Raw genomic sequence first — 24,783 nt, 5'->3', positions numbered from 1 at the left:
AACATAGTACAATTTAACCCACCAAAATACTATCACCTACGGCTTGTTATAATGTTAGTTGTTTCTGCATGAGGTTTGTGTTGTCAGGGCAGTGATTTGAAAGGACTTACATTCAGAGAAATCCTGTTTGTCAGTGTAGTAGTGGTGCTCTGATGGGACGGCTGCAAGAAAGAGGAGAGAACTGGAGGTCAAAAACAACGAGGTACACTGTTCCACTGTTCTACTGTCCTACTGTCCTGTTGTTCTACTGTTCTACTGTTCTGCTGTTCTGCTGTTCTACTGTTCTACTGTTCCACTGTTCCGCTGTTCCGCTGTTCCGCTGTTCCGCTGTTCCGCTGTTCTGCTGTTCCACTGTTCCACTGTTCCGCTGTTCTGCTGTTCTGCTGTTCCGCTGTTCCGCTGTTCCGCTGTTCCGCTGTTCCGCTGTTCCACTGTTCCACTGTTCTACTGTTCCACTGTTCCACTGTTCTACTGTTCTACTGTTCCACTGTTCCACTGTTCTACTGTTCTACTGTTCCACTGTTCTACTGTTCTACTGTTCTACTGTTCTACTGTTCTACTGTTCTACTGTTCCACTGTTCCGCTGTTCCGCTGTTCTACTGTTCTACTGTTCCACTGTTCTACTGTTCTACTGTTCTACTGTTCCGCTGTTCTACTGTTCTACTGTTCCACTGTTCTACTGTTCTACTGTCCTACTGTTCTACTGTTCTACTGTTCCACTGTTCTACTGTTCTACTGTTTCAGGTGTATGCTGTGTACGTGTCAGTGTTGTCTATGTGTCAAGAAAGGATTTGTGTGTGTGTGCGTGTGTGTGTGTGTGTGTTTCCAGGTGGGACAGGAGCAGCAAGCCAGTGCTAAACAGGGCCCCTCCAATCTGACCAGTCGACAGCCTAACCCAAGCCTCCTCACTCAGCCGCCGGGAGCAGGAAAGTCGCCTGTCTGGTAGGATCTGGTAGGCCCCGCTGGCAGTTTAGCCCACTTCCAGGATTAGTGGCCCCTAATCAGATAAGAGGCTGAGAGGACACCCAGACACAGCCACCTGCTTCAGGACAGAGTAGGAGTAGCCCCTAGTGCCCCACACGCTGATCCAAGGTCAGTTTAGTGGTTTCGCCCCCTACAGTTAAGGTCAGGGGGGAGCTGATCCTAGAGCTGAGGGTCAGTGCGGAGAGGAGGAGCTGATTCCTAGATCTGAGGGTCTGGGGGGTGGGGAGTGGGAGCTGATCCTAGATCTGTGCCTAAGGGGTGAGGGACAGGAAGGGGGGGGGGGGGTCCCTTAGTAATTCTAATGAGCCTGGGACTCCCTCTTGTGGAAAGAACGGTGTCTTACATTTGAGGTTGATATCAGTGTGTGTGTGTGTGTGTGTGTGTGTGTGTGTGTGTGTGTGTGTGTGTGTGTGTGTGTGTGTGTGTGTGTGTGTGTGTGTGTGTGTGTGTGTGTGTGTGTGTGTGTGTGTGTGTGTGTGTGTGTGTGTGTGCGTGTGTGTGTGTTAATAAAGGCTATTATCAATTTGCACAGCTTAAATTAGCCGACGCGATGTGGTACTCTCTGCTCTCTCTCTCTCCTTTGTTCTCCCTCCTCCTCTCTTCTCCTCCACTGAGATATCAAGACATCCTTCTGTAATCCTCCAAATGAAATGGCTTTGAGCAAGAGCATCATCTCACTGAAGATGGACAAGAGACGTGCAGCTGCTCAACATGCAGACGTGTGTGTGTGTGTGTGTGTGTGTGTGTGTGTGTGTGTGTGTGTGTGTGTGTGTGTGTGGTGGAAATAGGAACATATACATTCTAAACATATTTACCTGGCTCTCCTTTGTCATAGTACTGATAGGTGCCAATATCTGTATCTGTGTGCAGAGAGAGAAAGAACGAGAGAGAGAGATGGAAGGAGAGAGAGAGAGATGGATAGAGAGAGAGAGAGACGCAGAGAGAGAGAGATGGAAGGAGAGAGAGAAAGAGATGGATAGAGAGAGAGACACAGAGAGAGAGAGATGGAAGGAGAGAGAGAAAGAGATGGATAGAGAGAGAGAGAGAGAGAGAAGCAGAGAGAGAGATGGAAGGAGAGAGAGAAAGAGATGGATAGAGAGAGAGAGACGCAGAGAGAGAGAGAGAGAGAGAGAGAGAGAGAGAGACGTAGAGAGAGAGAGAGAGAGAGATCACCGGTCTGTCAGAAAAACGGACAGATCAGCAATTTCTCACCACGGGATAAACAATCACTATCAGCTAGTGTCCTGTCCCTTCTGCCTGCACTCCGTTCCAGATAACGAGGGAGGGAGGGAGGCTGGAAGGATGGAGGGAGAGAGGGAGGAGGGAAGGAGAGAGGGAGGGGAATAGAAGAGGAGGGAGAGGGAGGGAGGGATAGAGGAGGAAGGAGGGAGGGCTAGAGGAGGAAGGATGGAGGGAATATAGGAGGAGGGAGGGATAAAGGGAGGGGAATAGAAGAGGAGGGAGGGAGGGGAATAGAAGAGGAGGGAGGGAGGGAGGCATAGAGGGAGGGAGGGAAATGGAAGAGGGGGGAGGGAGGGAGGGAGGGAGGGAGGGAGGGAGGGAGGGAGGGAGGGAGGGAGGGAGGGAGGGAGGGAGGGAGGGGGAATAGCGGGATATAATACTGATGAAGAGAGAAGCCTCTGTAACCCCTCTTCACCTCCAGGACAGACTCCATCCCACACATATGCCTAGTTGCACCTAATCAACACACACACACCTCTACCCCTAAACTGCTGAGACTAGACTTTCATTGGGTGTTATTAGCGACGGCCCAAACTCCGGGCCAGGCCAGGATTCTCACAGCACATCACTATTTTATCACGTCCTCTCTTCTGCTGCTGCTGAGGCGTGTGTGTGTGTGTGTGTGTCTTCTGCTCCTTAGAACAGGTCACACTAATAAAGGGGGAGCGCTGACACACACACACACACACACACACACACACACACACACACACACACACACACACACACACACTTGTATCAACAGTCTCATACAGTCATATTCCTTTCATAGTATTTCCATCTGTCCTGTTTGATATGTATCCTCCAGACAGGTAACTAGGATTTTGGGCGGATGTATACTGTACAGACAGGGGTTGGCAGGGAGCGTCATGCCTCACCACCCCAAGCCACCATCCCGATATATCCCTCCACCCAACGTTTGCTCTGATAGCAAAAAACACTAAGTCAGAAACAAACTAATATAACCACGACACACACACCTGTCACACACACACACACACACACACACACACACACGGTTTGGCCTCAGAGACACTATCTCCACCTGAAGCTTACCAGACTGGAACAGAAGAGACTGAAGGGAAGCTAAACAAGGAAAATCACATTTATTTCTCTCTCTGTGACTGAAAAGATGAACAGATAGGCGTGGAGATGGGAGACAGCAACTGTCAACCCCGACTCAAACTTAGGCCCCACCCACAAGGTCATAAAGGCCAGTGGTTGGTTGGCGGTCATCGTAAGCCTAGAGCATAGACCGCAATTGAATAGTAAAAGTCTGATTCAGAATTGAGATGATTGGTTCATTCAGAATGTGTTACATTATTAATATACAGTATCTAATATTAGCAGACGCTTTTATCCAAAGCTCCTTACAGTCATGTCTGCATACCTTTTTCAATTCCCCAGCGGGAATTGAACCCATGACCCTAGCGTAGAAAGAGCAATGCTCTACCAACTGAGCTAGAGGACCATTAATTTATATCAATGGGAGACTGGCTCACGTCAATGGGAGACTGGCTCACGTCAATGGGAGACAGGCTCACGTCAATGGGAGACAGGCTCACGTCAATGGGAGACAGGCTCACGTCAATGGGAGACAGCCTCACGTCAATGGGAGACTGGCTCACGTCAATGGGAGACAGCCTCACGTCAATGGGAGACTGGCTCACGTCAATGGGAGACTGGCTCACGTCAATGGGAGACAGCCTCACGTCAATGGGAGACAGCCTCACGTCAATGGGAGACAGGCTCACGTCAATGGGAGACAGGCTCACGTCAATGGGAGACAGACTCACGTCAATGGGAGACAGGGGGCGAGACAGGCTCGTGTCAATGGGAGACAGCCTCACGTCAATGGGAGACAGCCTCACGTCAATGGGAGACAGCCTCACGTCAATGGGAGACAGCCTCACGTCAATGGGAGACAGCCTCACGTCAATGGGAGACAGCCTCACGTCAATGGGAGACAGCCTCACGTCAATGGGAGACAGACTCACGTCAATGGGAGACAGCCTCACGTCAATGGGAGACAGCCTCACGTCAATGGGAGACAGGCTCACGTCAATGGGAGACAGCCTCACGTCAATGGGAGACAGACTCACGTCAATGGGAGACAGGCTCACGTCAATGGGAGACAGGCTCACGTCAATGGGAGACAGCCTCACGTCAATGGGAGACAGTCTCACGTCAATGGGAGACAGCCTCACGTCAATGGGAGACAGGCTCACGTCAATGGGAGACAGGCTCACGTCAATGGGAGACAGCCTCACGTCAATGGGAGACAGCCTCACGTCAATGGGAGACAGCCTCACGTCAATGGGAGACAGGCTCACGTCAATGGGAGACAGCCTCACGTCAATGGGAGACAGGCTCACGTCAATGGGAGACAGGCTCACGTCAATGGGAGACAGCCTCACGTCAATGGGAGACAGGCTCACGTCAATGGGAGACAGCCTCACGTCAATGGGAGACAGCCTCACGTCAATGAGAGACAGGCTCACGTCAATGGGAGACAGCCTCACGTCAATGGGAGACAGCCTCACGTCAATGAGAGACAGGCTCACGTCAATGGGAGACAGCCTCACGTCAATGGGAGACAGCCTCACGTCAATGAGAGACAGGCTCACGTCAATGGGAGACAGCCTCACGTCAATGGGAGACAGCCTCACGTCAATGGGAGACAGGCTCACGTCAATGGGAGACAGCCTCACGTCAATGGGAGACTGGCTCACGTCAATGGGAGACAGCCTCACGTCAATGGGAGACAGCCTCACGTCAATGGGAGACAGCCTCACGTCAATGGGAGACAGCCTCACGTCAATGGGAGACAGCCTCACGTCAATGGGAGACAGCCTCACGTCAATGGGAGACAGCCTCACGTCAATGGGAGACAGGCTCACGTCAATGGGAGACAGGCTCACGTCAATGGGAGACAGCCTCACGTCAATGGGAGACAGGCTCACGTCAATGGGAGACAGGCTCACATCAATGGGAGACAGCCTCACGTCAATGGGAGACAGCCTCACGTCAATGGGAGACAGCCTCACGTCAATGGGAGACAGGCTCACATCAATGGGAGACAGCCTCACGTCAATGGGAGACAGCCTCACGTCAATGGGAGACAGGCTCACGTCAATGGGAGACAGCCTCACGTCAATGGGAGACAGCCTCACGTCAATGGGAGACAGCCTCACGTCAATGGGAGACAGCCTCACGTCAATGGGAGACAGCCTCACGTCAATGGGAGACAGGCTCACGTCAATGGGAGACAGGCTCACGTCAATGGGAGACAGGCTCACGTCAATGGGAGACAGGCTCACGTCAATGGGAGACAGCCTCACGTCAATGGGAGACAGCCTCACGTCAATGGGAGACAGCCTCACGTCAATGGGAGACAGCCTCACGTCAATGGGAGACAGCCTCACGTCAACGTCAATGGGAGACAGGCTCACGTCAATGGGAGACAGCCTCACGTCAATGGGAGACAGCCTCACGTCAATGGGAGACAGCCTCACGTCAATGGGAGACAGCCTCACGTCAACGTCAATGGGAGACAGCCTCACGTCAATGGGAGACAGCCTCACGTCAATGGGAGACAGTATACACTACCGTTCAAAGGTTTGGGGTCATTTAGAAATGTCCTTGTTTTTGAAAGAAAATCTATCTTTTTGTCCATTAAAATAACATCAAATTGATCAGAAATACAGTGTAGACATTGTTAATGTTGTAAATGACTATTGTAGCTGGAAATGGCTGACTTTTAATGGAATATCTACATAGGCGTACAGAGGCCCATTATCAGCAACCATCTCTCCTGTGTTCCAATGGCACGTTGTGTTAGCTAATCCAAGTTTATCATTTTAAAAGGCTAATTGATCATTAGAAAACCCTTTTGCAATTATGTTAGCACAGCTAAAAACTGTTCTGATTAAAGAAGCAATACAACTGGCCTTCTTTAGACTAGTTGAGTATCTGGAGCATCAGCATTTGCGAGTTCAATTACAGGCTCAAAATGTCCAGAAACAAAGACCGAAGATCTCGAACGCTCTGTACTACTCCCTTCACAGAACAGTGTAAACTGTCTCTAACCAGAATAGAAAGAGGAGTGGGAGGCCCCGGTGCACAACTGAGCAAGAGGACAAGTACATTACAGTGTCTAGTTTGAGAAACGGACTCCTCACAAGTCCTCAACTGGCAGCTTCATTAAATAGTATCTGCAAAACACCAGTCTCAACGTCAACAGTGAAGAGGCGACTCCGGGATGCTGGCCTTCTAGGCAGAGTTCCTCTGTCCAGTCTCAACATCAACAGTGAAGAGGCGACTCCGGGATGCTGGCCTTCTAGGCAGAGTTCCTCTGTCCAGTCTCAACATCAACAGTGAAGAGGCGACTCCGGGATGCTGGCCTTCTAAGTAGGACAATTCCAAGTGACCCCAAACTCTTGAACGGTAGTGTATGTCAGTGGGAGACAGACAGACACATGTCAATGGGAGACAGACAGACACATGTCAATGGGAGACAGACAGACACATGTCAATGGGAGACAGACAGACACATGTCAATGGGAGACAGACACATGTCAATGGGAGACAGACAGACACATGTCAATGGGAGACAGACAGACACATGTCAAAGGGAGACAGACAGACACATGTCAATGGGAGACAGACAGACACATGTCAATGGGAGACAGACAGACACATGTCAATGGGAGACAGACAGACACATGTCAATGCGAGACAGACACATGTCAATGGGAGACAGACAGACACATGTCAATGGGAGACAGACACATGTCAATGGGAGAAAGACAGACACATGTCAATGGGAGACAGACACATGTCAATGGGAGACAGACACAAGTCAATGGGAGACAGACACATGTCAATGGGAGACAGACATGTCAATGGGAGACAGACACATGTCAATGGGAGACAGACAGACACATGTCAATGGGAGACAGACAGACACATGTCAATGGGAGACAGACAGACACATGTCAATGGGAGACAGACACATGTCAATGGGAGACAGACAGACACATGTCAATGGGAGACAGACAGACACATGTCAATGGGAGACAGACACATGTCAATGGGAGACAGACACATGTCAATGGGAGACAGACAGACACATGTCAATGGGAGACAGACACATGTCAATGGGAGACAGACAGACACATGTCAATGGGAGACAGACAGACATGTCAATGGGAGACAGACAGACACATGTCAATGGGAGACAGACACATGTCAATGGGAGACAGACACATGTCAATGGGAGACAGACAGACACATGTCAATGGGAGACAGACACATGTCAATGGGAGACAGACACATGTCAATGGGAGACAGACAGACACATGTCAATGGGAGACAGACAGACACATGTCAAAGGGAGACAGACAGACACATGTCAATGGGAGACAGACACATGTCAATGGGAGACAGACAGACACATGTCAATGGGAGACAGACAGACACATGTCAATGGGAGACAGACACATGTCAATGGGAGACAGACACATGTCAATGGGAGACAGACAGACACATGTCAATGGGAGACAGACACATGTCAATGGGAGACAGACACATGTCAATGGGAGACAGACAGACACATGTCAATGGGAGACAGACACATGTCAATGGGAGACAGACACATGTCAATGGGAGACAGACACATGTCAATGGGAGACAGACAGACACATGTCAATGGGAGACAGACAGACATGTCAATGGGAGACAGACAGACACATGTCAATGGGAGACAGACACATGTCAATGGGAGACAGACACATGTCAATGGGAGACAGACAGACACATGTCAATGGGAGACAGACAGACACATGTCAATGGGAGACAGACACATGTCAATGGGAGACAGACACATGTCAATGGGAGACAGACAGACACATGTCAATGGGAGACAGACACATGTCAATGGGAGACAGACACATGTCAATGGGAGACAGACAGACACATGTCAGTGGGAGACAGACAGACACATGTCAATGGGAGACAGACACATGTCAATGGGAGACAGACACATGTCAATGGGAGACAGACACATGTCAATGGGAGACAGACACATGTCAATGGGAGACAGACAGACACATGTCAATGGGAGACAGACAGACATGTCAATGGGAGACAGACAGACACATGTCAATGGGAGACAGACACATGTCAATGGGAGACAGACACATGTCAATGGGAGACAGACACATGTCAATGGGAGACAGACACATGTCAATGGGAGACAGACACATGTCAATGGGAGACAGACACATGTCAATGGGAGACAGACACATGTCAATGGGAGACAGACAGACACATGTCAATGGGAGACAGACAGACACATGTCAATGGGAGACAGACACATGTCAATGGGAGACAGACACATGTCAATGGGAGACAGACACATGTCAATGGGAGACAGACACATGTCAATGGGAGACAGACAGACACATGTCAATGGGAGACAGACAGACACATGTCAATGGGAGAAATGTGAGTTAATTGGATAGAACGTACAAGTTCAGAACCAGAAGTCTTAAATGTATTTGATCAGAAAGAATTGACATTAAATAAAATAATAAAATAATGAATTTGAAGAATTGAAGAGCTCTGTATACGTGTTATTTAATAGGATCTCTATGTAGAGATGAGAGAGAGAAGCAGATATATAGATAGATAATGTAGAAATGTTCACACACACAAGTTTCGTAATACATTCCACTTGTAGTGAGCTGCTGGAGGACCAACAGTGAATCTGTCTCTAAAACAGACAAACAAACCTCTGACTTGTAGTGAGCTGCTGGAGGACCAACAGTGAAGCTCGGCCAGGCAGAACGCCATCTGACGGAGGAGAGGAACCCGAGACTGCAGAGAGAGGAGGGGAAAGGAGGGAACGAGTGAAATCAGGAGAAAAAGGGGAGACAAAACAACATGACAGATACACCTGTAGTGGTGATGAACACGGGGGGGTTACATAGAGGGTGCTCAGGGTCTCACACACACACACACACACACACACACACACACACACACACACACACACACACACGTGAACTCTAAGAAGGCCCTGCTATAGTACACACACACACACACACACACACACACACACACACACACACACACACACACACACACACACACACACACACACACACACACACGTGAACTCTAAGAAGGCCCTGCTATAGTACACACATCATAGGTAGTGGGGGGCAGGTAACCTGTCGGTTAGAGAGAAAGGTCCTTAGTTTGAATCCCCGAGCCGACCAGGTGAAATATCTGTCAATGTGCCCTTGAGCAAGGCACTTAACCTTCATTGCTCCTGGGTCAACGTTGATAATATCTGACCCGGGCTGTGACCCCACTCTCTGCTGGGATATGCAAAAAAAATTCTAACATTTACATTAGTGAAATATACGCACCCAGCAAATGATTATGTATTAGTGGTGAAGAACCTATCATTCCACACACATCACTGTCTGTTGATGAAGAGGACAAATCTCTCTCCCCACATCATCTCTCTCTCTCTCTCTCTCTTTTCCTCCCTTGCTCCATCCCTCTCTCATCCATGACCAGGTTACTGCTGAGGGTGGACTCTCTCTTCCTTTCCCTCCCTCCCTCCCTCCCTCCCTCCCTCCCTCCCTCCCTCCATAATGCTGAGAGTGGACTCTCTCTTCCCTCCCTCCCTCCCTCCCTCCCTCCCTCCCTCCCTCCCTCCCTCCCTCCCTCCCTCCCTCCATAATGCTGAGGGTGGACTCTCTCTTCCTTTCCCTCCCTCCCTCCCTCCCTCCCTCCCTCCCTCCCTCCCTCCCTCCCTCCCTCCATAATGCTGAGAGTGGACTCTCTCTTCCTTTCCCTCCCTCCCTCCCTCCCTCCCTCCCTCCATAATGCTGAGGGTGGACTCTCTCTTCCTTTCCCTCCCTCCCTCCCTCCCTCCCTCCCTCCCTCCCTCCCTCCCTCCATAATGCTGAGGATGGACTCTCCTTCCCTTTCTCTTTCTCTCCTGATCCTTCCCTCCCTCCCTCCCTCCCTCCCTCCCTCCCTCCCTCCCTCCATAATGCTGAGGATGGACTCTCCTTCCCTTTCTCTTTCTCTCCTGATCCCTCCCTCCCTCTCTCCCTCCCTCCCTCCCTCGCTCCATATTGCTGAGGCTGAACTCTCTCTTATCTCTGTCCCTTGCTCCTGCTGTGGGGAAATAAACTCTCACTCCACCACTCACCTCCAACACACACACACACAACACACACACACAACACACACAACCTCCCTACAAAATAATAAACAGATAAACATGGCGCCACTGAAACGCTGGGGTAGCAGCACTGCTGTATCACTGGAACTAGTTTACTGACATAAGAGGATTCTTTGTGTGTGTGTGTGTGTGTGTGTGTGTGTGTGTGTGTGTGTGTGTGTGTGTGTGTGTTTATGTGTGTGCTTATGTGTGAGCGTGTGTGTGTGTGTGTGTTTGCGTCCGCGTGTGTCCATAAGAGGATTCTTTGTGTGTGTGTGTGTGTGTGTGTGTGTGTGTTTGCGTCCGCGTTCATGTGTGTCCATAAGAGGATTCCTTTATCCTATAATAACCTGCTTCAACTGGAAGTCAGCCCTTTTCTGAAGGGAAACCAATATGGCCATGAAGTGAGGAAAAGGAAATCTGTCATTTAGCAAAGAGAGATAGCTGGGCGACTAGGCGTTACAGTTCAGAGGTCACATCAGAGACAGTAGTGTGGGTATACCGGAGCTACCAAAAGGTTTCTGTAGGAACGGCATGTTTACCTGGGTATCAATACATTTGGATTGTTGGATTAGAGAACACTGGGATGCACTCTGTGTCTCCGCGTCCAGTCCACACTCTGTGTCTCTGTGTCCAGTCCACACTCTGTCTCTCCGTGTCCAGTCCACACTCTGTCTCTCTGTGTCCAGTCCACACTCTGTGTCTCAGTGTCCAGTCCACACTCTGTGTCTCCGTGTCCACACTCTGTGTCTCCGTGTCTCCGTGTCCACACTCTGTGTCTCAGTGTCCAGTCCACACTCTGTGTCTCCGCGTCCAGTCGACACTCTGTGTCTCCGTGTCCAGTCCACACTCTGTGTCTCCGCGTCCAGTCCACACTCTGTGTCTCTGTGTCTCAGTGTCCAGTCCACACTCTGTCTCAGTGTCCAGTCAACACTCTGTGTCTCCGTGTCCAGTCCACACTCTGTGTCTCCGTGTCTCAGTGTCCAGTCGACACTCTGTGTCTCAGTGTCCAGTCGACACTCTGTCTCAGTGTCCAGTCCACACTCTGTGTCTCTGTGTCTCAGTGTCCAGTCGACACTCTGTGTCTCAGTGTCCAGTCCACACTCTGTGTCTCAGTGTCCAGTCCACACTCTGTGTCTCAGTGTCCAGTCCACACTCTGTGTCTCCGCGTCCAGTCCACACTCTGTGTCTCAGTGTCCAGTCCACACTCTGCGTCTCAGTGTCCAGTCCACACTCTGTCTCAGTGTCCAGTCCACACTCTGTGTCTCCGTGTCCAGTCGACACTGGAGTTTGTGTGTGTGTGTGTGTGTGTGTGTGGTCAGGGGGCATAGTGTGTGTGTGCGGGTGTGTGAGACAGGGTGTGAGAGTCGAGGCGAGTGAGGACTAGAGAAGTGTGTGTGTGATTGAAAAGGCAGGGAATGTGTTTGTCCATGTTCACTTTGATAACAACAACACACAAAAGGTATAGACTGACTTCATCAACAGCATGGTTATAGACTCACTTCTTCAACAGCATGGTTATAGACTCACTTCATCAACAGTATGGTGGTTATAGACTCACTTCATCAACAACATGGCTATGTACTCACTTCATCACCAGTATGGTGGTTATAGACTCACTTCATCAACAACATGGCTATGTACTCACTTCATCAACAGTATGGTGGTTATAGACTCACTTCATCAACAGTATGGTGGTTATAGACTCACTTCATCAACAGTATGGTGGTTATAGACTCACTTCATCAACAGTATGGTGGTTATAGACTCACTACATCAACAACATGGCTATGTACTCACTTCATCACCAGTATGGTGGTTATAGACTCACTTCATCAACAACATGGCTATGTACTCACTTCATCAACAGTATGGTGGTTATAGACTCACTTCTTCAACAGTATGGTGGTTATAGACTCACTTCATCAACAGTATGGTGGTTATAGACTCACTTCATCAACAGTATGGTGGTTATAGACTCACTTCATCAACAGTATGGTGGTTATAGACTCACTTCATCAACAGTATGGTTATAGACTCACTTCATCAACAGTATGGTTATAGACTCACTTCATCAACAGTATGGTTATAGACTCACTTCATCAACAGTATGGTGGCTATAGACTCACTTCATCAACAGTATGGTGGTTATAGACTCACTTCATCAACAGTATGGCTATAGACTCACTTCATCAACAGTATGGCTATAGACTCACTTCATCAACAGTATGGCTATAGACTCACTTCATCAACAGTATGGCTATAGACTCACTTCATCAACAGTATGGCTATAGACTCACGTCATCAACAGTATGGCTATAGACTCACTTCATCAACAGTATGGTTATAGACTCACTTCATCAACAGTATGGTGGTTATAGACTCACTTCATCAACAGCATGGCTATAGACTCACTTCATCAACAGTATGGTGGTTATAGACTCACTTCATCAACAGTATGGTGGTTATAGACTCACTTCATAAACAGTATGGCTATAGACTCACTTCATCAACAGTATGGTTATAGACTCACTTCATCAACAGTATGGTTATAGACTCACTTCATCAACAGTATGGTTATAGACTCACTTCATCAACAGTATGGTGGCTATAGACTCACTTCATCAACAGTATGGTGGTTATAGACTCACTTCTTCAAACAGCATGGCTATAGACTCACTTCATCAACAGTATGGTGGCTATAGACTCACTTCTTCAACAGCATGGCTATAGACTCACTTCTTCAACAGCATGGTTATAGACTCACTTCTTCAACAGCATGGCTATAGACTCACTTCATCAACAGTATGGTGGCTATTGACTCACTTCATCAACAGTATGGTGGTTATAGACTCACTTCTTCAACAGCATGGTTATAGACTCACTTCTTCAACAGTATGGCTATAGACTCACTTCATCAACAGTATGGTGGTTATAGACTCACTTCATCAACAGTATGGTTATAGACTCACTTCATCAACAGTATGGCTATAGACTCACTTCATCAACAGTATGGTGGTTATAGACTCACTTCATCAACAGTATGGCTATAGACTCACTTCATCAACAGTATGGCTATAGACTCACTTCATCAACAGTATGGTGGTTATAGACTCACTTCATCAACAGTATGGCTATAGACTCACTTCATCAACAGTATGGCTATAGACTCACTTCATCAACAGTATGGTTATAGACTCACTTCATCAACAGTATGGTGGTTATAGACTCACTTCATCAACAGTATGGTGGTTATAGACTCACTTCATCAACAGTATGGTGGTTATAGACTCACTTCATCAACAGTATGGTGGTTATAGACTCACTTCATCAACAGTATGGTGGTTATAGACTCACTTCATCAACAGTATGGTGGTTATAGACTCACTTCATCAACAGTATGGTGGTTATAGACTCACTTCATCAACAGTATGGTGGTTATAGACTCACTTCATCAACAGCATGGTTATAGACTCATTTCATCAACAGTATGGTTATAGACTCACTTCATCAACAGTATGGTGGTTATAGACTCACTTCATCAACAGTATGGTTATAGACTCACTTCATCAACAGTATGGCTATAGACTCACTTCATCAACAGTATGGGGGTTATAGACTCACTTCATCAACAGTATGGTGGTTATAGACTCACTTCATCAACAGTATGGTGGTTATAGACTCACTTCATCAACAGTATGGTGGTTATAGACTCACTTCATCAACAGTATGGTGGTTATAGACTCACTTCATCAACAGTATGGTGGTTATAGACTCACTTCATCAACAGTATGGTGGTTATAGACTCACTTCATCAACAGTATGGTTATAGACTCACTTCATCAACAGTATGGTGGTTATAGACTCACTTCATCAACAGTATGGTGGTTATAGACTCACTTCATCAACAGTATGGTTATATACTCACTTCATCAACAGTATGGCTATAGACTCACTTCATCAACAGTATGGTGGTTATAGACTCACTTCATCAACAGTATGGCTATAGACTCACTTCATCAACAGTATGGCTATAGACTCACTTCATCAACAGTATGGCTATAGACTCACTTCATCAACAGTATGGCTATAGACTCACTTCATCAACAGTATGGCTATAGACTCACTTCATCAACAGTATGGTTATAGACTCACTTCATCAACAGTATGGTGGTTATAGACTCACTTCATCAACAGCATGGCTATAGACTCACTTCATCAACAGTATGGTGGTTATAGACTCACTTCATCAACAGTATGGTGGTTATAGACTCACTTCATCAACAGTATGGTGGTTATAGACTCACTTCATCAACAGTATGGTGGTTATAGACTCACTTCATCAACAGTATGGTGGTTATAGACTCACTTCATCAACAGTATGGTGGTTATAGACTCACTTCATCAACAGCATGGTTATAGACTCACTTCATCAACAGTATGGTTATAGACTCACTTCATCAACAGTATGGTGGTTATAGACTCACTTCATCAACAGTATGGTTATAGACTCACTTCATCAACAGTATGGCTATAGACTCACTTCATCAACAGTATGGTGGTTATAGACTCACTTCATCAACAGTATGGTGGTTATAGACTCACTTCATCAACAGTATGGTGGTTATAGACTCACTTCATCAACAGTATGGTGGTTATAGACTCACTTCATCAACAGTATGGTGGTTATAGACTCACTTCATCAACAGTATGGTGGTTATAGACTCACTTCATCAACAGTATGGTTATAGACTCACTTCATCAACAGTATGGTTATAGACTCACTTCATCAACAGTATGGTGGTTATAGACTCACTTCATCAACAGTATGGTGGCTATAGACTCACTTCATCAACAGTATGGCTATAGACTCACTTCATCAACAGTATGGTGGTTATAGACTCACTTCATCAACAGTATGGTTATAGACTCACTTCATCAACAGTATGGTGGTTATAGACTCACTTCATCAACAGTATGGTTATAGACTCACTTCATCAACAGTATGGTTATAGACTCACTTCATCAACAGTATGGTGGTTATAGACTCACTTCATCAACAGTATGGTGGCTATAGACTCACTTCATAAACAGTATGGCTATAGACTCACTTCATAAACAGTATGGCTATAGACTCACTTCATCAACATTATGGTGGTTATAGGCTCACTTCATCACCAGTATGGTGGTTATAGACTCACTTCATCAACAGTATGGTTATAGACTCACTTCATCAACAGTATGGTGGTTATAGACTCACTTCATCAACAGTATGGTTATAGACTCACTTCCTCAACAGTATGGTGGTTATAGACTCACTTCATCAACAGTATGGTTATAGACTCACTTCATCAACAGTATGGTGGTTATAGACTCACTTCATCAACAGTATGGCTATAGACTCACTTCATCAACAGTATGGTGGTTAAAGGCTCACTTCATCAACAGTATGGTGGTTATAGACTCACTTCATCAACAGTATGGCTATAGACTCACTTCATCAACAGTATGGTGGCTATAGACTCACTTCATCAACAGTATGGTGGTTATAGACTCACTTCATCAACAGTATGGCTATAGACTCACTTCATCAACAGTATGGTGGTTATAGGCTCACTTCATCAACAGTATGGTGGTTATAGACTCACTTCATCAACAGTATGGTGGTTATAGACTCACTTCATCAACAGTATGGTTATAGACTCACTTCATCAACAGTATGGTGGTTATAGACTCACTTCATCAACAGCATGGCTATAGCCTCACTTCATCAACAGTATGGTGGTTATAGGCTCACTTCATCAACAGTATGGTGGTTATAGACTCACTTCATCAACAGTATGGCTATAGACTCACTTCATCAACAGTATGGTGGCTATAGACTCACTTCATCAACAGTATGGGGGTTATAGACTCACTTCATCAACAGTATGGTTATAGACTCACTTCATCAACAGTATGGTGGTTATAGACTCACTTCATCAACAGTATGGCTATAGACTCACTTCATCAACAGTATGGTTATAGACTCACTTCATCAACAGTATGGTGGTTATAGACTCACTTCATCAACAGTATGGTGGTTATAGACTCACTTCATAAACAGTATGGCTATAGACTCACTTCATCAACAGTATGGTTATAGACTCACTTCATCAACAGTATGGTGGTTATAGACTCACTTCATCAACAGTATGGTGGTTATAGACTCACTTCATAAACAGTATGGCTATAGACTCACTTCATCAACAGTATGGCTATAGACTCACTTCATCAACATTATGGTGGTTATAGGCTCACTTCATCACCAGTATGGTGGTTATAGACTCACTTCATCAACAGTATGGTTATAGACTCACTTCATCAACAGTATGGTGGTTATAGACTCACTTCATCAACAGTATGGTTATAGACTCACTTCCTCAACAGTATGGTGGTTATAGACTCACTTCATCAACAGTATGGTTATAGACTCACTTCATCAACAGTATGGTGGTTATAGACTCACTTCATCAACAGCATGGCTATAGACTCACTTCATCAACAGTATGGTGTTATAGGCTCACTTCATCAACAGTATGGTGGTTATAGACTCACTTCATCAACAGTATGGCTATAGACTCACTTCATCAACAGTATGGTGGCTATAGACTCACTTCATCAACAGTATGGTGGTTATAGACTCACTTCATCAACAGTATGGCTATAGACTCACTTCATCAACAGTATGGTGGTTATAGGCTCACTTCATCAACAGTATGGTGGTTATAGACTCACTTCATCAACAGTATGGCTATAGACTCACTTCATCAACAGTATGGCTATAGACTCACTTCATCAACAGTATGGTGGCTATAGACTCACTTCATCAACAGTATGGTGGTTATAGACTCACTTCATCAACAGTATGGCTATAGACTCACTTCATCAACAGTATGGTGGTTATAGACTCACTTCATCAACAGTATGGCTATAGACTCACTTCATCAACAGTATGGTGGTTATAGGCTCACTTCATCAACAGTATGGTGGTTATAGACTCACTTCATCAACAGTATGGCTATAGACTCACTTCATCAACAGTATGGTGGTTATAGGCTCACTTCATCAACAGTATGGTGGTTATAGACTCACTTCATCAACAGTATGGTGGTTATAGACTCACTTCATCAACAGTATGGTTATAGACTCACTTCATCAACAGTATGGTGGTTATAGACTCACTTCATCAACAGCATGGCTATAGCCTCACTTCATCAACAGTATGGTGGTTATAGGCTCACTTCATCAACAGTATGGTGGTTATAGACTCACTTCATCAACAGTATGGCTATAGACTCACTTCATCAACAGTATGGTGGTTATAGACTCACTTCATCAACAGCATGGCTATAGACTCACTTCATCAACAGTATGGTGGTTATAGACTCACTTCATCAACAGTATGGTGGTTATAGACTCACTTCATCAACAGTATGGTGGTTATAGACTCACTTCATCAACAGTATGGTGGTTATAGACTTACTTCATCAACAGTATGGTGGTTATAGACTCACTTCATCAACAGTATGGTGGTTATAGACTCACTTCATCAACAGCATGGTTATAGACTCACTTCATCAACAGTATGGTTATAGACTCACTTCATCAACAGTATGGTGGTTATAGACTCACTTCATCAACAGTATGGTTATAGACTCACTTCATCAACAGTATGGCTATAGACTCACTTCATCAACAGTATGGTGGTTATAGACTCACTTCATCAACAGTATGGTGGTTATAGACTCACTTCATCAACAGTATGGTGGTTATAGACTCACTTCATCAACAGTATGGTGGTTATAGACTCACTTCATCAACAGTATGGTGGTTATAGACTCACTTCATCAACAGTATGGTGGTTATAGACTCACTTCATCAACAGTATGGTTATAGACTCACTTCATCAACAGTATGGTTATAGACTCACTTCATCAACAGTATGGTGGTTATAGACTCACTTCATCAACAGTATGGTGGCTATAGACTCACTTCATCAACAGTATGGCTATAGACTCACTTCATCAACAGTATGGTGGTTATAGACTCACTTCATCAACAGTATGGTTATAGACTCACTTCATCAACAGTATGGTGGTTATAGACTCACTTCATCAACAGTATGGTTATAGACTCACTTCATCAACAGTATGGTTATAGACTCACTTCATCAACAGTATGGTGGTTATAGACTCACTTCATCAACAGTATGGTGGCTATAGACTCACTTCATAAACAGTATGGCTATAGACTCACTTCATAAACAGTATGGCTATAGACTCACTTCATCAACATTATGGTGGTTATAGGCTCACTTCATCACCAGTATGGTGGTTATAGACTCACTTCATCAACAGTATGGTTATAGACTCACTTCATCAACAGTATGGTGGTTATAGACTCACTTCATCAACAGTATGGTTATAGACTCACTTCCTCAACAGTATGGTGGTTATAGACTCACTTCATCAACAGTATGGTTATAGACTCACTTCATCAACAGTATGGTGGTTATAGACTCACTTCATCAACAGTATGGCTATAGACTCACTTCATCAACAGTATGGTGGTTAAAGGCTCACTTCATCAACAGTATGGTGGTTATAGACTCACTTCATCAACAGTATGGCTATAGACTCACTTCATCAACAGTATGGTGGCTATAGACTCACTTCATCAACAGTATGGTGGTTATAGACTCACTTCATCAACAGTATGGCTATAGACTCACTTCATCAACAGTATGGTGGTTATAGGCTCACTTCATCAACAGTATGGTGGTTATAGACTCACTTCATCAACAGTATGGTGGTTATAGACTCACTTCATCAACAGTATGGTTATAGACTCACTTCATCAACAGTATGGTGGTTATAGACTCACTTCATCAACAGCATGGCTATAGCCTCACTTCATCAACAGTATGGTGGTTATAGGCTCACTTCATCAACAGTATGGTGGTTATAGACTCACTTCATCAACAGTATGGCTATAGACTCACTTCATCAACAGTATGGTGGCTATAGACTCACTTCATCAACAGTATGGGGGTTATAGACTCACTTCATCAACAGTATGGTTATAGACTCACTTCATCAACAGTATGGTGGTTATAGACTCACTTCATCAACAGTATGGCTATAGACTCACTTCATCAACAGTATGGTTATAGACTCACTTCATCAACAGTATGGTGGTTATAGACTCACTTCATCAACAGTATGGTGGTTATAGACTCACTTCATAAACAGTATGGCTATAGACTCACTTCATCAACAGTATGGTTATAGACTCACTTCATCAACAGTATGGTGGTTATAGACTCACTTCATCAACAGTATGGTGGTTATAGACTCACTTCATAAACAGTATGGCTATAGACTCACTTCATCAACAGTATGGCTATAGACTCACTTCATCAACATTATGGTGGTTATAGGCTCACTTCATCACCAGTATGGTGGTTATAGACTCACTTCATCAACAGTATGGTTATAGACTCACTTCATCAACAGTATGGTGGTTATAGACTCACTTCATCAACAGTATGGTTATAGACTCACTTCCTCAACAGTATGGTGGTTATAGACTCACTTCATCAACAGTATGGTTATAGACTCACTTCATCAACAGTATGGTGGTTATAGACTCACTTCATCAACAGCATGGCTATAGACTCACTTCATCAACAGTATGGTGTTATAGGCTCACTTCATCAACAGTATGGTGGTTATAGACTCACTTCATCAACAGTATGGCTATAGACTCACTTCATCAACAGTATGGTGGCTATAGACTCACTTCATCAACAGTATGGTGGTTATAGACTCACTTCATCAACAGTATGGCTATAGACTCACTTCATCAACAGTATGGTGGTTATAGGCTCACTTCATCAACAGTATGGTGGTTATAGACTCACTTCATCAACAGTATGGCTATAGACTCACTTCATCAACAGTATGGCTATAGACTCACTTCATCAACAGTATGGTGGCTATAGACTCACTTCATCAACAGTATGGTGGTTATAGACTCACTTCATCAACAGTATGGCTATAGACTCACTTCATCAACAGTATGGTGGTTATAGACTCACTTCATCAACAGTATGGCTATAGACTCACTTCATCAACAGTATGGTGGTTATAGGCTCACTTCATCAACAGTATGGTGGTTATAGACTCACTTCATCAACAGTATGGCTATAGACTCACTTCATCAACAGTATGGCTATAGACTCACTTCATCAACAGTATGGTGGTTATAGACTCACTTCATCAACAGTATGGCTATAGACTCACTTCATCAACAGTATGGCTATAGACTCACTTCATCAACAGTATGGCTATAGACTCACTTCATCAACAGTATGGCTATAGACTCACTTCATCAACAGTATGGCTATAGACTCACTTCATCAACAGTATGGTTATAGACTCACTTCATCAACAGTATGGTGGTTATAGACTCACTTCATCAACAGCATGGCTATAGACTCACTTCATCAACAGTATGGTGGTTATAGACTCACTTCATCAACAGTATGGTGGTTATAGACTCACTTCATCAACAGTATGGTGGTTATAGACTCACTTCATCAACAGTATGGTGGTTATAGACTCACTTCATCAACAGTATGGTGGTTATAGACTCACTTCATCAACAGCATGGTTATAGACTCACTTCATCAACAGTATGGTTATAGACTCACTTCATCAACAGTATGGTGGTTATAGACTCACTTCATCAACAGTATGGTTATAGACTCACTTCATCAACAGTATGGCTATAGACTCACTTCATCAACAGTATGGTGGTTATAGACTCACTTCATCAACAGTATGGTGGTTATAGACTCACTTCATCAACAGTATGGTGGTTATAGACTCACTTCATCAACAGTATGGTGGTTATAGACTCACTTCATCAACAGTATGGTGGTTATAGACTCACTTCATCAACAGTATGGTGGTTATAGACTCACTTCATCAACAGTATGGTTATAGACTCACTTCATCAACAGTATGGTTATAGACTCACTTCATCAACAGTATGGTGGTTATAGACTCACTTCATCAACAGTATGGTGGCTATAGACTCACTTCATCAACAGTATGGCTATAGACTCACTTCATCAACAGTATGGTGGTTATAGACTCACTTCATCAACAGTATGGTTATAGACTCACTTCATCAACAGTATGGTGGTTATAGACTCACTTCATCAACAGTATGGTTATAGACTCACTTCATCAACAGTATGGTTATAGACTCACTTCATCAACAGTATGGTGGTTATAGACTCACTTCATCAACAGTATGGTGGCTATAGACTCACTTCATAAACAGTATGGCTATAGACTCACTTCATAAACAGTATGGCTATAGACTCACTTCATCAACATTATGGTGGTTATAGGCTCACTTCATCACCAGTATGGTGGTTATAGACTCACTTCATCAACAGTATGGTTATAGACTCACTTCATCAACAGTATGGTGGTTATAGACTCACTTCATCAACAGTATGGTTATAGACTCACTTCCTCAACAGTATGGTGGTTATAGACTCACTTCATCAACAGTATGGTTATAGACTCACTTCATCAACAGTATGGTGGTTATAGACTCACTTCATCAACAGTATGGCTATAGACTCACTTCATCAACAGTATGGTGGTTAAAGGCTCACTTCATCAACAGTATGGTGGTTATAGACTCACTTCATCAACAGTATGGCTATAGACTCACTTCATCAACAGTATGGTGGCTATAGACTCACTTCATCAACAGTATGGTGGTTATAGACTCACTTCATCAACAGTATGGCTATAGACTCACTTCATCAACAGTATGGTGGTTATAGGCTCACTTCATCAACAGTATGGTGGTTATAGACTCACTTCATCAACAGTATGGTGGTTATAGACTCACTTCATCAACAGTATGGTTATAGACTCACTTCATCAACAGTATGGTGGTTATAGACTCACTTCATCAACAGCATGGCTATAGCCTCACTTCATCAACAGTATGGTGGTTATAGGCTCACTTCATCAACAGTATGGTGGTTATAGACTCACTTCATCAACAGTATGGCTATAGACTCACTTCATCAACAGTATGGTGGCTATAGACTCACTTCATCAACAGTATGGGGGTTATAGACTCACTTCATCAACAGTATGGTTATAGACTCACTTCATCAACAGTATGGTGGTTATAGACTCACTTCATCAACAGTATGGCTATAGACTCACTTCATCAACAGTATGGTTATAGACTCACTTCATCAACAGTATGGTGGTTATAGACTCACTTCATCAACAGTATGGTGGTTATAGACTCACTTCATAAACAGTATGGCTATAGACTCACTTCATCAACAGTATGGTTATAGACTCACTTCATCAACAGTATGGTGGTTATAGACTCACTTCATCAACAGTATGGTGGTTATAGACTCACTTCATAAACAGTATGGCTATAGACTCACTTCATCAACAGTATGGCTATAGACTCACTTCATCAACATTATGGTGGTTATAGGCTCACTTCATCACCAGTATGGTGGTTATAGACTCACTTCATCAACAGTATGGTTATAGACTCACTTCATCAACAGTATGGTGGTTATAGACTCACTTCATCAACAGTATGGTTATAGACTCACTTCCTCAACAGTATGGTGGTTATAGACTCACTTCATCAACAGTATGGTTATAGACTCACTTCATCAACAGTATGGTGGTTATAGACTCACTTCATCAACAGCATGGCTATAGACTCACTTCATCAACAGTATGGTGTTATAGGCTCACTTCATCAACAGTATGGTGGTTATAGACTCACTTCATCAACAGTATGGCTATAGACTCACTTCATCAACAGTATGGTGGCTATAGACTCACTTCATCAACAGTATGGTGGTTATAGACTCACTTCATCAACAGTATGGCTATAGACTCACTTCATCAACAGTATGGTGGTTATAGGCTCACTTCATCAACAGTATGGTGGTTATAGACTCACTTCATCAACAGTATGGCTATAGACTCACTTCATCAACAGTATGGCTATAGACTCACTTCATCAACAGTATGGTGGCTATAGACTCACTTCATCAACAGTATGGTGGTTATAGACTCACTTCATCAACAGTATGGCTATAGACTCACTTCATCAACAGTATGGTGGTTATAGACTCACTTCATCAACAGTATGGCTATAGACTCACTTCATCAACAGTATGGTGGTTATAGGCTCACTTCATCAACAGTATGGTGGTTATAGACTCACTTCATCAACAGTATGGCTATAGACTCACTTCATCAACAGTATGGTGGTTATAGGCTCACTTCATCAACAGTATGGTGGTTATAGACTCACTTCATCAACAGTATGGTGGTTATAGACTCACTTCATCAACAGTATGGTTATAGACTCACTTCATCAACAGTATGGTGGTTATAGACTCACTTCATCAACAGCATGGCTATAGCCTCACTTCATCAACAGTATGGTGGTTATAGGCTCACTTCATCAACAGTATGGTGGTTATAGACTCACTTCATCAACAGTATGGCTATAGACTCACTTCATCAACAGTATGGTGGTTATAGACTCACTTCATCAACAGCATGGCTATAGACTCACTTCATCAACAGTATGGTGGTTATAGACTCACTTCATCAACAGTATGGTGGTTATAGACTCACTTCATCAACAGTATGGTGGTTATAGACTCACTTCATCAACAGTATGGTGGTTATAGACTCACTTCATCAACAGTATGGTGGTTATAGACTCACTTCATCAACAGTATGGTGGTTATAGACTCACTTCATCAACAGCATGGTTATAGACTCACTTCATCAACAGTATGGTTATAGACTCACTTCATCAACAGTATGGTGGTTATAGACTCACTTCATCAACAGTATGGTTATAGACTCACTTCATCAACAGTATGGCTATAGACTCACTTCATCAACAGTATGGTGGTTATAGACTCACTTCATCAACAGTATGGTGGTTATAGACTCACTTCATCAACAGTATGGTGGTTATAGACTCACTTCATCAACAGTATGGTGGTTATAGACTCACTTCATCAACAGTATGGTGGTTATAGACTCACTTCATCAACAGTATGGTGGTTATAGACTCACTTCATCAACAGTATGGTTATAGACTCACTTCATCAACAGTATGGTTATAGACTCACTTCATCAACAGTATGGTGGTTATAGACTCACTTCATCAAC

General features: G+C 44.4%; 1 protein-coding gene across 8 annotated transcripts in view; it reads right to left on the bottom strand.

The window, feature by feature from the left end:
• wdpcp (WD repeat containing planar cell polarity effector) overlaps window positions 1-24,783 on the bottom strand; it is a 215,844-nt gene that overhangs the window by 120,818 nt on the left and 70,243 nt on the right. For 6 of the 8 annotated variants that reach the window (XM_090217684.1, XM_090217686.1, XM_090217690.1 and 3 more), the window contains exons 2-4: window positions 9,021-9,105; window positions 1,800-1,844; window positions 111-161 (exon numbers count right to left, since the gene is read on the bottom strand). In XM_090217684.1, coding sequence (XP_090073810.1) covers window positions 111-161; window positions 1,800-1,844; window positions 9,021-9,081 — 157 coding nt within the window. In that variant the 5' untranslated portion in view covers window positions 9,082-9,105. The remainder of the gene's footprint in view (window positions 1-110; window positions 162-1,799; window positions 1,845-9,020; window positions 9,106-24,783) is intronic. The other 2 variants (XM_090217688.1, XM_090217689.1) reach the window with 1 other exon arrangement.

Source organism: Oncorhynchus mykiss, chromosome 23, assembly GCF_057628025.1.
Source record: "Oncorhynchus mykiss isolate SJ-2025 chromosome 23, ASM5762802v1, whole genome shotgun sequence".
Taxonomy (NCBI): Eukaryota; Metazoa; Chordata; class Actinopteri; order Salmoniformes; family Salmonidae; genus Oncorhynchus; species Oncorhynchus mykiss.
Note: the sequence above shows the minus strand (reverse complement) of the source record. Positions and strands in the feature narration are given on the sequence as shown.